The 17,153-nt window shown below is 50.6% G+C and overlaps 1 protein-coding gene across 1 annotated transcript in view; it reads right to left on the bottom strand.

Annotated features, from left to right (window-relative positions):
* CSGALNACT1 (chondroitin sulfate N-acetylgalactosaminyltransferase 1) overlaps positions 1-3,223 on the bottom strand; it is an 83,369-nt gene extending 80,146 nt beyond the window's left edge. Inside the window, exon 1 of the mRNA XM_065899913.1 lies at positions 2,614-3,223. Coding sequence (XP_065755985.1) covers positions 2,614-3,223 — 610 coding nt within the window. The remainder of the gene's footprint in view (positions 1-2,613) is intronic.
* Positions 3,224-17,153: the final 13,930 nt, after the last annotated feature.

Below are 17,153 nucleotides of genomic sequence, written 5' to 3' on the forward strand. Positions count from 1 at the left end.
CTTCATCCTTACAGGGTCCCATTGCTTGTTCTCACGTGTTATAAAACACAGATTTCAAATCAGACCCTTTCCGTTCCCTTCGTTCTCCTCAACTAGGTGTAGGTCAAAGAATTGTGAGCCAGGACTGCAAAGGTCTTCAAATGTAATTCAGTCCAACCACCTCTCTGATGCTAGAGTCATAAATTATCACCTCCTGGCCATCCAGCTGATGACAGAATCCTTGCAGTGACGGGAATCCCACTTTGCTCCGAAACATCACTGTTTGACAGTTATTTCTTTTGCTGAATTTAACTCTGCCTTCCTGCAGCTCCCTGACTAGTGAAGCCTTTCATGATGCCCCAATTCCTGGGAGTATAAAAGATCCCCTCCACCATCTTTTGTGATAAGAATGAAAAAGTGAGATCAACTGTGTATGACAGTCAAATATATAGAAACATATTTAAAGTGTTTGCGTCTATTTACTCATCATATGAAAATAGCTGACAAGACTTTCCCCAAACTTGGAAGGTGTGTGTGGACTGATCTGCCTTCACACACAGGCTGTGTTAAGCCCCACGGGGCAGCATGACAAGAGGGTTTCGGACAGAAAGTCAGACGTACCACAGAGCACCTCAGCTCGGGAACAAGAGGCCCGAGTCACCGAGAACCACAGGCCTTGCACTTTAGATCCTGTACACAGAAAAGCAGACGGGGATTTCAAACATGAATGCAGATTAAAAATCACTGATTTGTAATCAAGTTCTCTTGAAAGTGCTTTGTGCGAGGGCAGTCTGGCAGCGTACTCCACAACCAGGGTTTCCTTTTTAAGGATGTTTAATGATTTTCCCTGGGGGTCAGCCAGACAAGTAATAGTTGTGGAAATGTTTCATAAACTCTAAAGCACTATAAAATGGGATGCTACACCCTCATGATACTTTAAACGCTTACTGAGTGCTTACCTTGTGTTTATACTTGCTAGATCCCCAGTGCAGTAGGCACTTTTAATACCTCATATAAATGAGTAAAATCCTGACATCGGTGAACGAAAAACTGTCACTTGCCATCCGCCTCTACAAGGATATGAAGTCACTAGCCACGGCAGCCGCTGACCTTCAATTCACCCTGAAAGGAGTTCAGGGTGGAGATCAGGAACGAGGCCCTCTGTGCTCTGGGAAAAACTGGAAGAACAGGCCTTCAGATAGAGATTTTCAGGAGATTTTATGAGCCCAATTTCTTGCATCTTCTCATATCTAGAAAAGCACTAAAATCATGAATTGGTGACATGTGCTCCTCGTGAATGGCAGCCACCTTCTGCCGGAATGTGTGCTTCACTGCACGGACCCCCTTCACCAAAGTCACCCATATGCTGACCCCCACCCCACCTCTTCGGATCAGTTCCTCAGAGCTGTCTGAGATGCTGTCCCGGGCTATCGTCCTCATTTTGTCCCCAAATAAAATTTAACTCACTCCTCTCACATTGTGCTTTTTTTTTTTTCAGTCGACAGACCAAAAGCTTGATCTTGCAGAAGATTTCTTTACCTAGCTCTAGGTATATGAAAAATGATAATATACCAAAATTGCACTAATTTACAGTTCACATGTAAAGGGGAAAAAACCATAAGACAGGAAAGCGTCCAGAGAGAACAGGCATAAATAGCAGAGGGAGGGTTTCTGGTATGACTAAAGAGGGTTTGTCTTGCCTACAGGTTGATGAGATGGTGGTTATAGAACCCAAGTAGGGAGCGGGATAAGGTGGACAAGCCATGTGTCTGGGAAGTATCTCCTTTCCAGAAACAGGAGGAAGAGCTGGATGCCCTCGAAGGCAGTTCCTCTTCCAAATTATTAGTTGATTTTTGAATCAGCAACAATGGAAAAATTGGTAAAAAGAGTCTTCCAAGAAACTCCAAGATGAGGATGCTTTCTTCTAAAATTGACACAAACACAATTAATACTAGGTTGTTCTGTGCCCATGAAGAAAGGTGAGGCATTCACCCTCCTAGTTTCCATGTGCTCTGACCACCTCTACAATATGACCTAGCAGTTAGGGATGTGGACGCTGGAATCAGACTTCTGGGTTCAAATCCCAGCTCCATCACTTGCTAACAGAGCCCCCTTAGGTGATTTACTTAATTAATCTGAGCCTCCATTCCCTAACCCCGCAAAAGGGGTCACTGCAAGTGTAAAGCTCCCAGAACAGAGCTGGACGGACCTAAGTGCTACACGTACATGTTCGCGACTACTGTCCTGTCCGGGGCCTGATGACAGGGCCCAGTCTCTAGACGTGCCTGGGAGAAGGCATAAAACGAAAACTGCCTATCACACTCTATTTGGGTTTCAATGTTTCATGTTTATATTTTGTTTTCTTTCTTTTTTATTGAGAGAAAGAAGTTCCACCTTCTTCTGCCAAGAAACAATGAACCTGTCCACTCAGTGACTGCAATTTCCACGAGGAAGTGAGTGGAAGCAGATATTTCTGAAAAATACAAAAAGCCAAGCCTTGCCTTCAGTCGCTCATACAGAGCTGCCTACGCGCCATCCCCAAAGCCACCGCCAGCCTCTGCAGCCGGGCTCTGCCTGGGCCCAGACCCGGGTGCCCCTCCGACCACCTTCCACCCCCTTCCCAAGCGGGCCAACCTTCGATGAAGTCCGAGGCCGTGTAAGGACGCTGGTCGGGGCTGCTTTCGGCCGGGCTGTTCAGGGCCTCCACGGCCAGCTGGATGACCTCCACCAGCTCATCCCGCTTGTCCTTGCGCACGGGCTTCTCCTCGGGGTGGCGGGTCAGGCCCGTCTCCAGCTGGTACACTTTGTGCAGGGTGAAGCTGTCAAAGGGCACAGCGGCATACTCGGTGGCCTGCTTGACGCCGGTGTGCACCTCCGCCCTGTCCACCTGGGAGCGCAGGAAGGCCAGCAGGTCGGCCTGGGCCCTCCCAGGGGGGCCGGCGGGGTCTCCCGCCTGACGCTGCGCGGTCCTGAGCTGCTCGCTCCTCTCCCGCAGCTCCTCCTGGAGCTGTGTGATCTGCCTCTGGAGGCTGCTGATGTAGTCGCGGTGACGTTCTTCCCACTCCTGCATCGCCGCCTGGTACCCGTCCTTCCCCGTGGGGCCATTGGCCCGGGGCAGCGCCAGCTGCTCGTCGTCGCCCCTTGGCGTGCAGGCTAGCATGTAGAGGACAGAGACGACGCAGCAGAGGAGCACAAGCAAGACCACAACCCGGGAGACCCAGGCGAGCAGCCCCCGGCGCACCATCCTCGCTCAGGGATCAGCCACGCGTCCAGCAGCCGCGGCGTTCATCCCAGACCACCCGGCCCGTGAGGGGCGTCCCTGGACTAGACCACAGGGAGCACACGTCCGGGGGTCCCCGAGCTGCTCTCATCCATTTCGGTCTACACTGTGTCTTGTTCCTGGGAGTCCACCACCAAGGGCAGCAGGTTCCTGACTTCTAAAGGATGAACTTCCAGGCAGAGGCAACGAGTCAGGGGAACCGTCCAAGTTGTCACGCTCATTCCCATCATAGCCTTCCAGAGGGAACCTGGGGAGACCAATGACAATAACACTTAGGACAATAACCCCCTTGTGTTCACCACGGCCATCAATAATCAATATTCAATGGAGTTTACGGAAAATGCTTACAACAGGTGATTAAATATTGTTCAGTGTTTCTAAATCAGAATGCAAATATGCATCTGCAGAGTAGCGCACACAAAGAACAAAGGATGCGGAAAAAGGATTGGAAGAAAACATGGCAAAATGTGAATTCTCTCTGGGTGGAAGGATTAATGGTGATTTTTCTGCTTCTCTGTAATTTTCTCTATCTTGCAAATTGTCCACAATGGCACATATTATTTTCATGGTTAAAAGGAAAAAGCAAAACTTGAATGACAGTGAAATTGCAGAACAGGGCCTTCCCAGCACCCGTGGATGCAGACAGTGAGCATCCCGGGCTCCTGAGGCCACCCAACCAGGGTAGGCCTGCAAGCTGGCTCAGGGTGGTCCTCATACTTTCTGATGAGGAAGTGAAGAAGCACCTGGAGGCCCAAATATGCAAATGCTAAGTGCGGATGATAACATTCAGAATGCATCCGGACAGTTCTTCCAGGACAGGGGATGATGAGTTTACCACAGAAAGGGATGGAGCTGGTCTCGAAGTAGACCAGAAATACTGCTTTGTCAGGACTCAAACCCAGGATGCCTCTGCTCAACCTCTGGGAGCAATTTCGTGTCCTGGCGGCTCATCAGAAACACCCAGCCAGACCACAGGGCCTTTCATCCAACTCCACCGCCCCCCCAAACAAATGAGGAGCCACCTGGCTCTCACCCGCTGTCCCCTTCCCCCAGGAAGCCCCACCCTCCTCCACCCGGCACTCCTTCCTCAGTGCCCTCCCTTCCTTAATCCCCTTTCCTCAGCTCCCCTGCCCATCCGAGCTGAAGAAAAGAATGATAAATGGATCAAATAAGATTTCTTGTTGTAGGGAGATTTTAATAAAATTTTCCTAGATGCATCTTTTTATATCACTTCTCTGAAACAAGCTCCCTGAGGGTACTGTGTCCTGGCCATTTTATAAAAATTCAACATTAAAAAAATCCCCATGAAAACTAAATTACCTTTTTTTTTTTAAGGTTTTTTGTTTGTTTGGGGTTTTTTTTTGGCTGTGCCTTGCAGCTTGTGGGATCTTAGTTCGCTGACCAGGGGTTGAACCCAGGCCTCGGAAGTGACAGCACAGAGTCCTTACCACTGGACCACCAGGGAATTCCCTAAATTACTTTTTACAGTCTTCACCCGACCTAGAAATCCAGATTCTCACCTCATTTACTGGTGGGCTGTCCCCTTTACTGACTGGAAGGACTCCAGTCAATTAGCAACTTCAGGACCCCTGGGAGTAGGGAGAGATGATCCTTCTGGCATCCTCTCTACACTGAAAATACCGTAAACAGTAGGGCTCACTGATGGTCTGAGTAGTCACTTGCCATGTCCTATGGCCACACTCTCGAGTTCCTCTCCTATTTCCCTGGTGATGTGCCTCTTACATATATCACTATGCTATCAAAATAGTTTATTTCCCAATTTTCCTTTAAAATTCAACACATAACGTTCTCTCCAATATTTCCCTTGGCCTGAGGATTTTCTCTCTCCTATAATTTAGCACAATACACGGTTATCAGTGCTGAGTTTAAAGTGTATGTTTAGCCGTGGAAGCCTTTTCTGTCTGATGAAAATCTCAGGCTTTGTATAATTACTATAATTTTGTGATTTAAAACATCTCAGCTTTGGTATTCAGGCACCTTGCTGTTTTTAAGGGAATCGCTCCGATGAACTCATTATATCCAAGTATTAAATTACCAGTGAAGACATGTTATCACGTTATGCGGCTACTTTAAAGACTTTTACTTTAAATGGACTGTCATTAAAGACAAAATAAGCAAATCAAATAACAAAAATGGAAGGTTTAACACCATTTGTTGCACTGTGGAAACAAAGTATGCAATCTTTCTAACATATTTTTAACGGAATAATGGTTATGTTTGCATAATAAATTGAAATCACATTGGTTAACCAAAGCAATGTATTAAAGCGATGGCTAAAGAAGTTTAAAACTGTACAACAATTATTAGTTCTGTTCCATAAGTCTCTTGAAAGTCTAGTCTGGCTTTTGAAATTCGCTAGTATAAATTTCAAAGTTATTTGGTATTCCATTCTTCTGGATATAAAAGGAGAAAAAAACAGATCTAGGAAGAAATGACTTTTTAAAAGCAATAAAAGCCATAAAAATTACTGCCAAAGGAGCAGTGATGGATTTCTCCTTTTAAATGTCAAGAGCAGATAATGTATGTCAGAAACAAAATTCTAGATCTTTTAACACACAGTGTTTTTTGGATGCTTCTAGCAATCTAACCTGTAATGATAATAGTAACACAAGAGGCTCATCCTTCGCACTCTTGCTTCTGTGGAGACATCGGGTTTTTCATCTGCAGCAAAGATCTGACCTTCCCAGCTCTACCACATACAGGAAAGAATGGCCTCAATGAGATGTAACCCTGACCAAACGTACAGCCAAACCGCGAAGGTACAACCTCTCCCGCTCTCTGCCGAGATGCTGGGAGAATTAAAGAGTTAACTTTTATAACGTGTTTACAGCTGCAGATGGAGAACACCATGTAATTACCAAGCACTATTACAAGTTAGAGACGACAGTGAAAATACAGCTGTACCATCCCAGCAGCATTGTGCTACTATTTTAAAAACTTAGAAAAGGCACCCAGATTTCAGAGGAGCTCCATCCTTGGGGTGGCTGGAGCGCAAGATACAGCCCTGTCAGTGACCAACGTTAGGAAGTGTGGGTGAAGGGAGGTGTGTGCTCCTATTTTTTAACCACAGAAAATCCCTCGTGCTCGTCAGGTGTCTTGCCACCTACACTTTAAACGTCCATCCTTCTCAAGCACTTTCCCCAGTGCTTTCCTGCCTCTTGCCAAATCCCTGAGGATGTTCTGTGATGCACCTTGTCCAAAACACTGAACTTATTGATTAGACTGAAGAGACATCCAAGCCCAGCGGTTTTGCTGCCGTTCTTACAACCTCTCTGGGCAACAAAACGGCGGGCGGAGGCTCCTCCACGGTCCTCTGTGAAGGGAGAATACGCTGCAGAGCAGTGCTCGCCAGATGCTCCAGGGTGAGCCAACCTAACACAGCGCTACTCCCCAAACTCTCAGGCTGGACAAGGGATCTAAGGATAGACTGAATAACCCTAAGAGCTCTGCCCTGGGGTATACAGGTAGGGGGCTGCATAAGGAATTTCTTTCTGAACATTTAAGGAAGAGAGTCTGAAAGAAGCAGGGGGCCCTAGGCCAAGGGGTCCAGCAGTGGGTGGGTTTCTCAGACTCCAGGTGCAAAAGCTGTCCGGCAGCCCTGACATCCTGGCCAGGCCACCAAGCATCCTGGGCAGCCCCGCATCTCCAAATAACACAACGATGGCCCAACCATAGGACAGAATCACAGTCCATGCCATCCAGGATACTGTCATTATTCATCCTTGCTGTTACTGAGCATCTATTGTTATTATACACTGATAAGTTGTTAGAGGAGATGAAAAGTGAACCAAGCACAAATTCCATCAGCAAGTTCATGAGCTTGTAGAGGCATTAAGCCCTTTGCAAATAACTATAACATGAGCCCCCAGCAGGCAAACGTCATTAAAACAAATACAAAGCATAATGCCATGCTCCCACCTACCAAATGTGTGGGCGGGGGGGTGCGGTGTATGTGGGGATTGAGAAGAAAAGTATAAATAAATAAATTTCCAAATGAGAAAAGCTTAAAATAAATGTTAGGAATCAACAACGTTCGTTAAAATAAGATAGGCAAGTGGCCAAAGGTACTGTTTATCATTTCATCTTAAGAGTGGAAACTCTTTGAGAGTGAGACTAAGACAGGTCTAAGTTTGGTCCAGAGTCTGACACTCAACCAAAATGAGGACAGTGGAAATTAGAACTTCCACAGTTAGGACAGAGGCACCATTAGGACGGCTGTACTCATTTTGCTCTGTAGACCCCAGGGGACGTTTTGGTCACGAGGGCTGTGTACTGCAACAGAACGTCCACGAGAGGCTCATAAATCACGAGGCCCGCAGGACATGCCCGGCTGTGAGATGCTGTCGGGGCAGCAGTAGGCGGAAAGGACGGTGGCTTTGTGGTGAGACCAGGTCGGGCGGCACTACACACCACAATGGCAGGCCTTGTGAGTGATAAAGGAGACCATTCAGGGAGTGGCAATAAATTCCACGGGACAGCTCCACCCCGTGCACACACACAGCCAGAATGGATGGTGGGGAAGAAAACCAGCAGTGTGTCCTGAGCCAGGGAGCGGTGGGCCAGGGCCCCAAGGCCGCTGTGTGCATCGGCTCCTCCTGGGCACAGACAATCAGCTCTTTGACGGCAGGGGCACAGCTAACCTTCAGCGGCAGGATTAGCTGTACTAACAAAACATAAATCGAGGTCCTATCTCCTGAGTAAACACACCATCCTGAACGTGTGTGGAGAAGGCAACCTGCAAAGATTCTTATTCAGAGATGTTCTCGGAAACGTATATAAAGTAACTCTGTACACTTCACCCGGCCTCAGCGCTGCATTTAGAATCCCCTCCGCCTCCGTTTGGCCCCCAGGACGGCCTCCGCGTCCCTGCCTTCCCACCATGGCGTCTACCTCCCCCCATCAGCCCGGGGCCACACGGCCGGAGTGGGGGGATTCTGCAGAATCCAGCAGAACACGGACCAAAGCCACTGCAGGAGACGAAGACCCCCCCAGCCCCGAGCCCCTGCTCGCTGTCTCCTGTTCAGATTCCTCCTAACTGTTCTCTATCTGGTCTCTTAAGAGAGTCGAGCATCTACACACAACCTCTGCAGTGCCGCCGCAGGGTCCACAGCAACCTGGCTCTCGTGCACACCTCTACTTCAGAGCGAGACGCTGCAGAGAAGTTAAAGCAGCCTACGGATGAGCATAATCTCCCCAAACCACACCCCCGGGGGCTTCGGAGCAGGGCTCCTCGGGCGTGGCAGACCTTTCCGGGACGCAGGCGTCTCTGCTCCACTGGGGCTTGAGTCAGCATCCATCACGGGCCAAATGCTTTATCCTCGGGGTACTTCTGACGGCAGCTGGGGAGCGGAGGGAAGCCCTGCGTCACTGTCCACACAGGACAAGGCATGGGCAAGCAGGGGGGCACAGGCCTCCACACGCCATCACAGCATCAACGTTGCCGAGAAGCGTCCTCGTGGACCGCATCCACCCTGACACCAGGCTGCCCAGCCCGAGGCTCTGCCCGGACACAGAACTAGGCTCCGAGGGTCGCACTCCTCCTTCGCCCTTGGCACTCGGATCAGGGGTCTCCAAACTGACCAACATAAATAGCACGTTCCAGGCAGAAATAACTAGTGGACGAGTACCACATGTTAACGTGCTCGTTGATAAGTCAGAGTACTGTTGTAGTATGTATTCCCAAAACAATACCCCTAAAATAACGAAAAAATTGTTTTTAATGTCTTCTCACCCTGAGGAACCGTCCCAGGCTCCCCAGGGACCCGCTTCCAGCTCCCAAGTAACTGCCCTCCGCCCTGAGTTTCATCCCAGGGGTCCCCGGGACAGAGCTGCATCCCCGCCCACCCCAGGGCCCCATCGCAGGTTCCCATCCTCAGGGTGACCTTCCTGCCTCTGGACCTCCGGCTCCATCCCAGGGTCCCCAGTACCTGCTGCCCAGACACTGCCTGGGCCCTGCCAGGTACATGCTTCCCGCCCTTCCAACCCAGAGGACCTGGACGTGGCCTTCAAGACACCCTAGAGGATCCATTCTGAGGTCCTCCCTGTAACCAGATCCGGGAGCTGGTTCCCCATGGCCCAGAGGGACCGAAATCCCCTCATCTCTACACTGCTCTGCAAGAATCATTGGTTCCTTTTTCCCTACTTGGAAGCAGAAAAAAGGAAATGTGGACAAAGAAACTGGGGTCTGCTAATCAGAAAATGAACACACGGAGATTAATCACAGCTCTGAAAGCCAAAAAGCCAGGAAACAGGCCCAAGCCCTTTCTGCTAGTCTCTTTTGATTTTGGTTTCTAATTCACTGGTGAACCTTTGTAGAGAAGAATTGAAAGAGAGGGTCTTCCTGAACACAACGTAGATTTTTCTATTCCCCGGCCCTTGCCACCTCCAACCTTGTTTCAGGAAGCATCTAAGGAGGTCAACCGGCACAGGTGGCGGCCATGGGGCCTGGGGAGTGACGAGAGACCTGAGTCAGCTGCCAAAACCCTGCTGAGAGACCTGCCCGGCCTCGGTCTGCCCCATCCTGCGGGCTCTCTGAGGCTGGTGGGGTCACCCTGCCCCCAAAGCGAGAGCCCCAGAAACCAGGCTCCCAGCACCTCCTGATGCTCACGATTACATCGCTTAGAGAGCATCTGCTCCGGGCCAGACACCAGACTAAGCACTTTATAAACATCTCATTTAATCCTCCAAACAATCCTGTGAGCTACGTCTTATTATCCCATTAAAGATACGGAAACTGAGGTTTAGAGCAGTGACGTAACTCACCCAAGGTGCACAGCTGGCAAGCGGCCAAGCCTGGTTTCAAATCCAGCTCAGTCTGATGCTAAACCTTGCTCTTACCCAGTAGGCTGTACCGTTCACCTCCCAAACTGCCTGCCGAGACCCGTTCCTCGTCTTGCACCCAACCTGTCCAATTTTTCTTGTTTCTGAATGCCTAGTGGATCTTGCCTGGCCCCTCAGATGTAGCATAAAGCAATCTTTTCTTCTCTATATAATGTTTTGCCTCCCCACTTAGCTGTGGTTTGCATGTCCACATCCCTTACCAGCTCTGCAAACTCACACCATCCCTAGAAACAATGCTGATCCCAGCTGTGCCTGGTGTGAGCCTTGCTCTGGCCCCTCGGTGGGCTCGGGACAGAACACCCCCTGCGACATCCAAGGGCTTCTGAGCAGATGTCAGAAGCTTACACCCACTTATCACCCACTAAAAAGCCTCCTGGCAAGTGGAATTTCTTCTTTGAAAGGAGAGAGACAGGACATCTCTCAGTAGGCTAACCAAGCTGCTGGCTGGCCTCACCGTGAGTTCTCTCCTGCCCGACACTGGCTTCTCCCTTCCGTCCTCCAGAGCCTGGCAAAAGGAGCTGCCCATGCAGTGCCACGCACCACGAGTCCCCTACCGTGCTCCCATGCAGGCAGAAGTCACCCCGACCGGTGACACCGCTGGAGACTCAGGGAAGTGTGCCGCTGGGGAGACCAGGCCCCAGCTTCCAGGGAAAGGCGCGCTACTGATTCCCAGGAGAGGGCAATTAAGAGTGAGTGGTGATCATGCGCCCCTCCAGCTGAGCAGCAAGCACAGGGCCCCAGGCAGATGCTGGGTGGAGCTGCTGGGCAGCAATGGTCAGCTCCAAGGGTGGGTCGGAGCTGTGACTCACCCTCCCTGTGCCGTGAAGGCTGAGGCGGGCTCAACTTCAGTTACAGCGAGGGCAGCACAGAGAGGGAAAGCGGGGCTCTCTGCTTCCTGGTAAGATGATCCGTGTACCTTATTAGCAGATCAGAGAAGGAAAGAGGAGGATGAGAAATAAGGTTCCCCAAATGCCCCCACCATGTCCCAGCCAATGCCTTTGAAACACTTCTAGACACAGAGCTCCCAGAGCAGGTGAAAGTCCAAGACAGGGACCTGGTGGCCCTCCAGGCACCCCCAGGGGCTGCACTGAGGACCTTCCGAGAATCACTGGACCACCTCGAGCACCGCCTGCTGTCTCACCTGAACCTCATGTGAATGGCTGACCCCAGTCTGGAGACTAGGATCTGGGACGTGGGGAGGCCCGAGACTTACGCACACAGCCAGCGGCTTCCACATCCCCAAACGCCCCCAAAGTCATTGACACCAATCAGCCTGACGCTCCAGAGTGCAGACAGAGCTGCCACACGTACAGAACTAAACCTCACCAGCAAAGGGGAGGAACGCCCACAAGCAGGGCCACAGGGAGCAACGCAGCAGGGAAAGCCCCACAAAGAGGATAAAACACGGGCCCTAAAGAGAAGCGGAACCAGACACCAGCCTCTAAAAGTGCAAGATCGAGGCCCTTGGACCTGGAGGTGAGAGCTGGGGAGACACATGAAGCTCTCCCCACGCCCCATCCTGGGCTCCCTGGGTGAGACTCGGCTTCACTGCAAACAGTGACGACCACAGCTTTCCTCTGGCCCTTGTGGTCATCCCGTGGCTGGTGTGTGCTGCCCCTCCCGGGGTGTCACTCCAACCCCGGGCATCAGCCAACTTGATGTATGAGTGTGGTCACCCCAGGTCTCGTGAAAGAAGGGGATGAGCACAGCAGCTCCTTACCCTGCTGCACGGCCACGAAGGAACAACCCCTGGACACATCCTGAATCGAAGGTGCTGGGACCCACGCCCTCGAGCCCATTGACGTGTTTTGCTGGCATGTTTGAAGCGAGAGGGTTAAGGAGGAAACCGCCACTTTGAGTCAAGACAAAATAACCGGACTGATTCTGCCTGGTTCTCCTCTTTCTTCCCCACCGACAAGGAGGCATCAGCACACAAAACAAGGGTCTGGCTTCTAGAAAGTGGCTATTACAGAACAGGACTAGAGAAAGTGCGGATGGTACAGAATTACTTTAGAATCCCCATGGGGCTAGATCAGCAGAGCCGTCTATCTGAGCAGAGAAGTAGAACCAATAATGCAGAAAAATATTAGTCCAATATTATATAAATGCAAGGTGTCGTATTATTTTTGCAAAAATAAAACCTAGAGCTGACTGCAGACTGTATTTTGTGGTCCAGCTGTGGTCCGCCACGCCACAGGCCCCTCCTCTGGCGTCCCAGCCTTTCCTCGGCTTGCACCCCACACCAGTGCCAAGACTCTCCTACTGCCCACTATACCCACTGCGGGGGTCAACTGATCACTAAGGGATTAGCTAAAGCACATCAAGATGTTACTTCCAGGGACTTCCCTGGAGGCACAGTGGTTAGGAATCCGCCTGCCAATAAAGGGGACACGGATTCGAGCCCTGGTCCGGGAAGATCCCACATGCCGCGGTGCAACTGGGCCCGTGCGCCACAACTACTGAGCCCGCACGCCTAGAGCCCGTGCTCCGCAACGAAAGAAGCCACTGTGATGAGAAGCCAGCAAACCGCAGCGAAGAGTAGCCCCTGCTCGCCGCAACTAGAGAAAAGCCCACGCGCAGCAAGGAAGACCCAACGCAGCCAAAAATAAAATAAATAAATAAACGTATTAAATAAAAAAAGATATTACTCCCAGAAAGCAATTTACCTGCAATAGAAATTGTCCTGTTTCTACACAAGGTAGACGGCACAGAGTGCTTACTTCATCCAAGCTTGTTTCTCAGTTTAATGCTACTTAATATGATGCTAACATTCCTCTGCATCACTCTTAAAATATCCCCTGCGCTTCCTGGAAACATTCACCTTCCTCTCTAGGACCCCACCCTCTCTGCATCTCCTTCCTGCTTCTCTGAGGCCTCCGATGGGGCGGGTTCTATTAACATCATACCCATTTCGTAGCAAAGGTCATGGAGGCAGAGGTTAGTCACTGGCTCAAGCCACCCAGCAACAAAACAGCAGAACTGGGTGTCCAGCTCAGGCAGCGTTCATCACTGGGCCCTACGTTTCTCTACAACTTTCTACGTGCTTTAACAGAGGCATGGCCATCGTAGAGGGGTGCACAGGGAGCAGTGCTGGAGCATGAAGGGCCTGAAAAGAAGGAACCAACCAGCCAGGCTGGCACCTTGACCTCAGACCTCCAGCTTCCAGAACTGTGAGAAATGAACGCGTGCTGTTTAAGCCACCTGGTCTGTGGAGTCAGAACAGTAGTCTGGCCTAAGACAGGCCTCCTGTCACGACGGGGACTTTGTACGGTAGCCTATAGGCATGGGTTAGCCAGCCAGCTACCTTTTTAAATAGGAGAACCACATGATGTGAACTGAATTTCAGCAAACGGGCAGTGCTAAGAGGGACTGGAGAGGGGAGACCGGCCTCAGGGAGATGGGCACGTGGCCAGCGCACCTCTGCGGTGTCCGAATAAGGGATGTGGGAATAGCAGCCGTAAACGTGGGCTGTGGTTCTAGAGCGCCGTGTCAGGTACATCTCCAGGGCCTGCAGAACGGCCTGACACGGGATAGAGAGTATCCAGGGAGCACGAGGGTGGAGGACGGAGCCACTGCTGGAAGAGAACAGGCACAGGGGAAGATCCAGGGCAAAGATGGGCTGGTGCTGGACATGCCCGACAGGTGCTGCTGCTGAAATGACAGGGGCGGGGGGGTCGCCCCGTTGACCCCCCGAGCATCACACCTGCACAGCCAGCAGTCAACCGAACGCGGGCGGAACCTGATCAGAGAGCCGAGCCGGCACTGGCACTGTTTCACTCACCAGGAAGCTTAGCCTCGGAGAAACAGCTGGTGTTTAGACAGTGAGAAGGCTCGGGTGAAGCACCGTCAGAACCAGAGCCCATGGCTCTGGACACCGGTCCCTGCCTCTGCCCCGCACTCCAGAAATTTTACATCAAAGTAGCTCTCTCACATCCTTCCCATCCCCGAAAGCCCAGTTTATTTTTTTTTTTTTAAAAAGATGAAAACCGTAGTGTATCTTAAAAGCTCTCCCCACACTGCATTTAAACAGAGAGGCGGGGACCCCAGGCAGGCGGCCGGGGGGTTTTAAAAGGCCACTGCATGTGAAGGCTCAGCTCGGTGCCCAGGTACGGGGCAGGGGTGGGGGGTCATCACGTTTCCTAGACATCACTCAGGTCTCGGGACAAAACACCTCCCGGCCGTAAGCAGCAAGCAGACTGTCCGACCAGCGGACTGCCCACTTGGACTACGGGCACAACTCAGCCAAGGTCAGACCCACCAGGTCCCTGGTGAAAGGTCAGCAGGCACCATTTGGGAGAAGTCTCAGACCCTCCTAAGATATTTCTGAAATGCAATTTTCCAGTAGCTCAAAATGGCATGACTCGATACGGCAGTGTTCTAATTTTAGCTGCCAGTACTAGAGATATTCCTGGGGTTCAAAAAACATTTTTAAACAACAATAAAACCTGCTTCTCTAAATGAGGCTTCAAGATCCCCTCTTCTGACTGCACATCATCATCCTGATACATAACAATTCTCAGTTCCAAGCTGCTCAGGGTGGGCATAAAATGCCTCTTCCTGAAAGATAAACTGGAATACTAACCTTTTGATTACACACTGAGTCTGCAACACCTGCTAAAATGACTACAACTGTACGACCCCATCTCAAAGGAGCAAAACACACACAGCGTTTCACCCCAGCTGCAGCGACCTGCGGGCAGCAGGGACAGGTGGAAGATGACCGGGGGCTCTGAGACCACCCCCACTCTCCCCACGCCCACCAGTTCCCACCGGAGGGTGGCACGTGGAACCCTCGTGACAAGCATTTTCTCCATAGTAACAGCAGCATAGAAAATAACTCCTGAAATTCAGCAACGATGTTATAATTAACATGAATTTTATCCACCCAGTCACTGAATACATATTGAAGGAGACCGTTTGGACTATGACAGCGACAGAGGAGGGGTTAGTCGAAGTCTCCGTCCTCACAAGGTACCGGGAAGGGGGAGAGAGGGACAGGTGAAATATAGCTGGCTGCCAGGGGGATGTGATCAATCATCATTAATACAAACAAGTTGTCACTGTGGTTCAGAGGAGAGACTGTTCTGATTGGAACAGTTGGATCAGAGGAAGCTTCCAGATGGCAGAGCTGGGGACCCTCCGAGAATCCCTCCATGACCATGGTTATAAAACATGCAGACCTGGGCTTCCCTGGTGGCGCAGTGGTTGAGAGTCTGCCTGCCGATGCGGGGGACATGGGTTCGTGCCCCGGTCCGGGAGGATCCCACATGCCGCGGAGCGGCTGGGCCCGTGAGCCATGGCCGCTGAGCCTGTGCGTCCGGAGCCTGTGCTCCGCAATGGGAGGGGCCACAACAGAGAGAGGCCCGCGTACCGCAAAAAAAAAAAAAAACCATGCAGACCTAGTTAAGGTTTTCCACTCCTCCAATTCCACTACTTAGGATGCCTACTGTCTTAATTTTTAAAAGGGGAAAAAGATAAAGAACTATAAAAATTCAGCATTTAAATAAAAAGAAAAAAAAAGTCAGCATTTTATTCACAGTCTCTAGTTTTTCCTAGTTTTTTCAGATTCTTTTCCATTATAAGTTACTACAAAATATTGAGTAGAGCTTCCTGTTCTATACAGTAGGTGCTTGTTTATCTATTTTATATACAGCAGTGTGTATATGTTCATCCCAAACTCCTAATTTATCCTTCCCCCCTCCCAGATTGTGTCTCTGAGTGTGTTTCTCTGTGTTCAAATCTCTTTCATGTGTCCCAAGCCAGGTGAAAACTCCATGGCCTTGTCACAGCCCTCTTTTATTTATTTATTTAACATCAGCTCCTTCTACATAGAAAGAAGAGTTGAATTTTTTTTCCTTGAAACCAAGCTAATGGGTCTCAAGATTGACACAAAGGCAATTATCCGGTGGAGAAGTGGGTCTGAGGAGGGTTCCACTTTAAATGAATGTTGCTTTATCTCTATTAAAAGCCTCTATCAAGATGAGATTTTTAAGGAGCTTCCTGAGCTACAGAGGCTGACCCTGTTGCTTGCCTACGTTTGGCAGATGTTTATTTCCGAGTTTCTGGCTCCCGGACAGGGCTGACATAAGCAAAAACATAACGAAACGAAGGGTACCTCTGTCAAACATGGCACAACCTCAGCCTCAGAATCGGACGAAAGATGCTGAAAAGAACAAAAGGAGGCCATCCCATCCCCACTGCGGCTCTGCTCACCAGCACTGCGGCTGTGGTCACCAGCACGCTGGCTCTGAGAAGCCTCCAGGGAATCTACAAACAGGGCAAAGCACACACTGACCACAGCTTCAGGCCTCAGCACTGCACATAATTCACTCTTCCGTTATGTCTTTATCTATAGCAATTCAGAAAAGCAAGCAAGCCCCCTCAGCACGGAAACTTCATGTTCTTTATCCCATTTATTTGCCAGGTCAAGGTCTCCCTCCAGGGCACACAATCCCAGCTGCAAAGCTGATGAAAAAGTAATGTCAATTTTCTTTAAACAAATGTGAAAATGCAGAGTACCAACTAAAACCTTCATGATGCATGGGATCATTACTGCTTTCAGCTTCATTATGACCGGCACTAAGAACTTGCAGAAATTTCAAAGGAACAACGCTGGAGAAAACAAATTAGGAGGTGATAATCAGGGAAGAAAAATTCTTGTTTACACAGGAAGCTCAAGGCCAAGTCTGTTCTCAGATCACTGGCCTCCGCCTCTCCCTCCCAGCTGCTCTCTCCTCCTGCCGCCCCCCCCCCCCCCCGCCCCCGACCTACACTCACCTGGCCCATCCTTCACCTGGCACCAGGTGTGTTCTGAGAGGCCTCCCCTCCCCCAGAGATGCGCAGCCGGAGAGACGGCTTGGTGTGTGGTCTGGCTCAAAAGGATGAGCCGAGACTACCAGAGGCCTTGCTCAGAAAGTTGGAGTCAATGATCCAGGGGGAAGCTGCCCACTGGGAGTGGCAGCTGGGGCACGTGGCTGAGTCACAGGACGTCCAGAGCTGCAGGCCCACAACCTGAGCGCCTTGTCAGACCCGA

This window comes from Phocoena phocoena, chromosome 21 (genome assembly GCF_963924675.1).
Source record: "Phocoena phocoena chromosome 21, mPhoPho1.1, whole genome shotgun sequence".
Classification (NCBI taxonomy): domain Eukaryota; kingdom Metazoa; phylum Chordata; class Mammalia; order Artiodactyla; family Phocoenidae; genus Phocoena; species Phocoena phocoena.